This window comes from Athene noctua, chromosome 2 (genome assembly GCF_965140245.1).
Source record: "Athene noctua chromosome 2, bAthNoc1.hap1.1, whole genome shotgun sequence".
Taxonomy (NCBI): Eukaryota; Metazoa; Chordata; class Aves; order Strigiformes; family Strigidae; genus Athene; species Athene noctua.
The window spans coordinates 68,732,162-68,738,161 of record NC_134038.1 but is presented as its reverse complement, the minus strand read 5'-3'; the positions used below and the strand labels follow the sequence as shown (position 1 = coordinate 68,738,161).

General features: G+C 38.2%; 1 protein-coding gene across 11 annotated transcripts in view; it reads right to left on the bottom strand.

Moving 5' to 3' along the window:
• Nucleotides 1–3,376: 3,376 nt before the first annotated feature.
• ANKS6 (ankyrin repeat and sterile alpha motif domain containing 6) overlaps nt 3,377–6,000 on the bottom strand; it is a 51,444-nt gene continuing 48,820 nt past the window's right edge. For 9 of the 11 annotated variants that reach the window (XR_012633131.1, XR_012633132.1, XR_012633135.1 and 6 more), the window contains one exon: nt 3,377–4,130. Coding sequence is in view for 5 of the 11 variants with exons in the window: in XM_074899389.1 (XP_074755490.1) it covers nt 4,081–4,130 (50 nt within the window). In the remaining 6 variants the exon portion in view is untranslated. The remainder of the gene's footprint in view (nt 4,131–6,000) is intronic. The other 2 variants (XR_012633133.1, XM_074899384.1) reach the window with 1 other exon arrangement.

The following is a 6,000-nucleotide window of genomic DNA, read 5'->3' as shown; positions in this document are numbered from 1 at the left end:
GAATAAGAAGCCAATTATGATGCAATAGATGAAATGCTGGGAATACAGCAATCATACTTCAAAAATCTATTTACTTTTGTTTTTATGACTGTGTGTTAACTCCATCAGGTTTTAATGCAGACTGGCATGCTGTGAATGACAAGTGGCAGAAATTCCTTTGAAACAATTCTTTGCTGTGACACTTTAGGGAGGACATTGCATTAACAGTTTATTTCAATAATACAAACTTCTGAGAGACTGGAAATTAAGTATTCCAGAAGAGCTTTAAATACAGCGTAAGAGCATAAGAAGTTTTGGGATTAATGGACAAAGCCTGTTCCCACTAAATGTACCCTTGTACTGCCAAAAGAGCTTTGAAATAAAATAAAATCTAGAAGTGGCAAGTTAGAGGCTATTAGTGTCAAGAGTCAGACCAGCCAGGCAATTCTAAACTAATGTGATTTTGGTATTAAAGAAATGTTTGAATGAACTTTTATGTTCCGCTTCACTCTAGAAACCAGTTGTTCCCTTGAGAAGCTACCTGGCTTCTGAGGCATTTGCTGAAGCACAACAAGTACTACAGATGACTGCCTGAATTATTTCCAGATAACAACGTATCTTTATTTAAAATATGATCTTGATTAATGCTTGAAGTGTGGAAAAAAAGAAAATGAAATTCAAAGAACCTCATAAATGCTTCTTGTAAAATAAAAATGAGTACTCCTCAGCAAAATAAGACATCTTTGGTTTAACAACTACAGATTAGTCAAGTCTGTAATTCTAGACTGAATCAGAACAAGAACTGTTTCTGTAGTGTTTACTTCTTTGGCAAAACCCAGAAGGTATCACTTTTCATTATGAGGTTAGCCAACCTTAACAGAGATTTTCATTTAAACTAAAAAGGAGAATGCAGAAAATTATCAGCAGATGGGAAACAGCTTTTCACCTTTGAATGTCTGTGACAAATCAGGAGAGGTCAATGAAATAATGGTCTCTATCTCTGAATGGTCTCTTTGTCCAAGTGACTGCAACAAACAAACTGATCATAACCTTCACATAGTGTCATGTCTGGCAACACTCATGGGTGCTTTGGATGCCTCAGGGCATGCAAGTGCCAGTGCATGTCTGGACAACTGAATCAAGCTCTGGTCTAAGGCTGGTCAGATACTGGCTTTTGAGGCCCAGTTGACTGTACTGACGAGGCCTCGGCTACCCATGCCAGCCCTTACACACAGACACACAAAAGTAGGAGTCGGTCTCAAACTTTCCTCCTCTCACAGCCATACAAAACAGCCATGGTAATCGACCTGTTTTGTTTCTCCACTTAAAATCGCAGCTAAATCAGGAAGATGGAACAGATCACCTCTAAGTAAGTGCAGCAGAAGATATGAAAGGTTCCTAAACTCTAAAACCATGTTCCTGTATTAATAAAACTAAATCTTTAGATAGTAGGACTTGTTGGTGGGACAGCCTGAGGAAGCCTTTCTGTCTGTTGCGTAAACACAAAGAGCTTACACTTGTGCACTGGTCTTTCTTTGACAGTGTTGTATTCCATTTTAAACCTCTTTGCTGCTTGTTCTTTGTTGCACTTTGGCTAAAATTCCCAAATTCACAGCACTATTCATCCTCAGCCACTATGTAGCTTAGGATTTGGTAAATATATCAACTAGAGGAACTGAAGACTAACTCTTTCCCATCCTAGACCAACGACTTAAGGGGCCACACTCTGTGAATCTTGAATTATTTTCTGCACAGTGAGACAGATTCAGCCAGAGGAATGAAGCATGCCCCTACCTTACCCTTATAGCCTTGAGGTTCCTGCAGTCTACTGGGTAGTGCCACTCATATATATGAATTTGAATCCCTTTGAAAGAATGCATCTCTCAACCTTGCAAAGTTTTCTTTCACACTGAACTATTGTTCAATGCCTTACTGAAAAGGACCTAAAAAAAAAAAAAAAAAAAAGAACACTCTTAACAGGAATGGCTGAAGCCTTCTCACCTTGTCCAGGTTTCCCTATTAGCAGGCTTGAGGTGGCCCTTTGCAAAGCATACCGGATGTTTGGATTGCCACCTGTTGCATTAAAAGCACAAAACTGTATGGGGAAACTGTGCTGCCATAGGGCCCGGAGGCACTAGATCGTAGGTGAGATGTTTTGGCTCATTACAGATCACTTATTCACAGTTACACTGACAGGGGCTCCAAGGTGCAACGGAACCCTTCAGCTCAGAAGCAGCAACCATTTCCTAGTCTTAATAGGAAGCTGTAATTACATCTCTGCTGCATTTTGAAGTGTTTTAACCAAAACTGTCCACATGTTTCTTCAGGAAAGGACAGGGCCATTAGCTCACTACTATATGGTTCACACCCAACATTTCTGTAGTTCTGTTCTGCCATGCCATCTTTAGTAGGAGCTCTGGAAGACTGTAAAAGAAGAAATATATTTCTACCCTAAAGCTGAAATTAATACTGAAGCACAATTCTGCATAAGGAGTGATTTTCTTGGGCATAAGACATGTTGGAAACATAAAATAGCACGCTAAACGATGACAGTGATGCAAGTTTGTTGACAGATGTGCACTGAAAAAGAAAAATGGAATAAAAATTACCTTGCACATGGCTCTACTATGAACACCTGAAATGTTAACAACATGACCGCCAGGGACCTCAGGGTACTCACAGGTTCTGATTGCCTTAATCAGCTCGTAACCATCTTTTTTTTTTCTGCAATGTCCCCCTATAACCTCTTCTCCTCTTCCTCTTAGGGGTTTAGCTACCTGTGTCCAAGGTCAGCTCTGATATGGCACAGCTGCACAACCTGGTACAGCAGCTCAGCTGCTCTGCTGTTTGTGGTCAGCAACTTGCAGCAGTACCTCAGATGGCCAACCAACGAAGCCGCCACAGAACCAGCTGACAAACCCAGAAGCAGCTGGGAGACAGCAGGGGCATCGCTGCTTTCACAGCTGCTGTTATCCCTGGCTATCACTATACCCACTTTGATTATCCCTGGTTTTGCTAAACTCCACTAAAACCAGTATGGGTGGATAAATGTAGAATCTTTAGTTCTGTACATGAGTAATTACTTGAAATCACATCTCTGCATTGCAGCTCCAAGATGTTCTTGGCTTTACCTGCATTAGTACTCCCAGACTCACACTGAATTCAGCCAGTAGCAAAGTTATGTATTTGTGAGTCTTCAGAAAGGATAAATATAGTGTCAGAGGCTTCTGCTGGCTTCTGCTTTAACTGCTCAACAAAAATTTGTATTTACTAAGCGGAAAATTATTTCCACTCATAATTAGTATAACTAATCCTTTTAAAATTATTACAAAAATCAAGTTATAAAAATGTATTTTAAGGATCTGCTAGTGTTACTGTTCAAAAAACCCAGCCAATATCAGTTAAATGGTTTTATTCTCAAAACAACTGATCAGCAATATAAAATATTTTAACACTATTTCTGTTTAAATATCAGTGACAGATTATGCATTTTCTTAAATAAAGTGCTGTTTTTACAAATAGGTATTTCATATTTACTTTTACTGCTGTTCTAACTTCTTAATATTGAATAGATAAAGTGTATTTTGGTTAATGAAGAATGCAGCATTACTTTTCCTTTATATTCCTTCTCATGAAACCACTACATTTTCGATTTGGACTCCTTTATCTGCATCCAGTCAATAGAGGCATATTCAGTTTATCTATTTCCCCATGTAGAAGCTCTCATAATTCATGGTGGTTTTCATGCCTTCTTCCATGCTTTTGTTGTTCTTGACTATGCCTCCTATGGGTTCTTCATCTATGGGCAAGAGTAGAATGAAAACATGAATCTTCTTATATCATCATTCATTCTTCCTGCTCTTCTTTGTTCTTCTCAAATCCAGACCACTGATACCTTGAACAATTCAACACTTGAGCTACAAAAGCAAGCTCTTTATTTTGTTTGATTCTTTGTGGGATTCGAATTTTAAGTACATTATTGCAGAAAGTCCTATAAAGGTGTAGTTAGGGCTAACTTTTCAAATTTTCATTTGTACACTTGAATTTACTCAACCAGGTGCCAAACCTCACCATAAGAAAAAAAATCTTTTCTTCCAGTAGCTATCTTTTAGGAGAAGCAGCTTCTTGTGGCTTTATAGAGCAGCCAGGTGCTGTAAAAGAAAAAAAAAAAAAATCTGGAAAACTGCAACCAGCGAGACTTACAGCTTTAAAGAAGACAAAATAATTACACAACTACCAGAAACAGGCCCGCATTTCCCAGTATCTTTATACCAGACTCCAACAATTTGACCCTGTAATTCATTTTACTCATCTCCTGTACAGAGAGGTATGAAAAGTCAGTCACTTGTGAAAAGGTCATCTACTGCCACAAACCTTTCCAGTACCTCTCCTCAGTGTGCACCTTTCCAGCAAGTGGCTACCTGAACCCTGTATGATTTTTATTTGCAAGTCTATATTGGTTTTGCTCCTATTTTTACTTTTCAGTCTACAATCTCTGTAACTCCCTCCTCTGGATAATTTCCATTTGGTAGTTTTCACTCTGAATCCAAAAGGGGAAAGTAAATATACAAACAACTCCCCACTCTCTTCCACTTTATTCTGTCATGTCTTTTAAAGTATGTACATACGTATCTGCATATAGGTATGTGTAAGTATGTATCAATATGCAACATACTATATGTAGTCAGAAATTACAAGACCATAATTTCTGCAAAGAATTATGGATTGAATGGCATCACATTCTTTTTTGCACCGCAGGCATAGTTACTCTTCATTTAATTTGTAGCTGGAGAATATTCAGTTAATTCTTTTGATATCTCTATCTTCCCTTTGTTCAGTGGCCCTGCTAGATGTTGGGGTGTTCTCTACCCACCTGTTGTAAGAGAAGTGTTACGTTTAGGTGGGGGAGAGAGCTGGGTGTCTATACCAAGTCCATCAATCAGTATCTTCTTTTTCATTTGAGCATTTCAATAAACTTGATATTAGAAGATAAACTAATCTAACTGGCAGTTACTTTTATGTCCTACAAATCTTTTTTTCATAATGAGGTTAAGAAATGCCCTAGGAGAGAAAAAGAAGATTGTGTCCTTCAGAGTATAAACCTTGGATGCTCTTTTGCTTTTTTCATGTAATTTTTGTAGAAATAGCCAATTCTGTTACAAGCCCCAGACTTGGGCAAGGGAACTCCGTGAACTGTTTCCATTTTTTATCACAGATCTAAAATGTAACACTTCCTTACATATGTATTATAACTAGCATATGGGATTTTATTTCTACTCTTCTGGAATAAATAATTTCAGCTGGTTTGCTCCTTTTTTTTCCATAATCCACATGAATTTTTTTTAGCTTTTTATTTTGGATTTGGCAAGTCTGTGTTGACATGCAGCTCTCCTTTGGCCTAATTTCTTTAATTTAACTTGCAGACAACTTCCAAATCTGTTCAACCCCTTAATTATCTACTTGGTGACTGCATGAATCTTGACACCCACCCCTCTTCCTCAAAAAACCCCCCTAAACAATTAGTCCTGGCAATTAGGCATTCAAAAAGTCTGATTTTATTTTCTACCAGAATCACGTAAGCAAAAAAGTCACCACAAACTACAAACAAACATTTCTGGGGGTAATATAATTTTTTTAATTCAGTTTCCACAGAAATCTAGACTTCATGGTGCCACTCGCTGTTTTCACTGAAGTTGGAGCACAGACAAAAGGAGGAGCATTTTGTTCCTCGGAGCAGTCATCTTGCCTCATGCCTCCACGGGCTGGTCATCTGCTCTAAATTTAAATGGTGAAGCAGCAAGCTAATTCTGTGTTTGTTTGACACAGTTCACTGGGTTATAAAGAAGCAGTATCTTCCTAGTAGTTTCTCTTATCAAGGACAGGGTGATTAGCATGCATTGGCAATTTTCCAAGTCATGATTTTTCCCTTGAAATCTACCAAAGTGTCAAAAAGCTCCATAACATTTACTCATAGAATTAATTAATTTCAGCACAATTTTCTGAAGGTCACCAATTCATTTC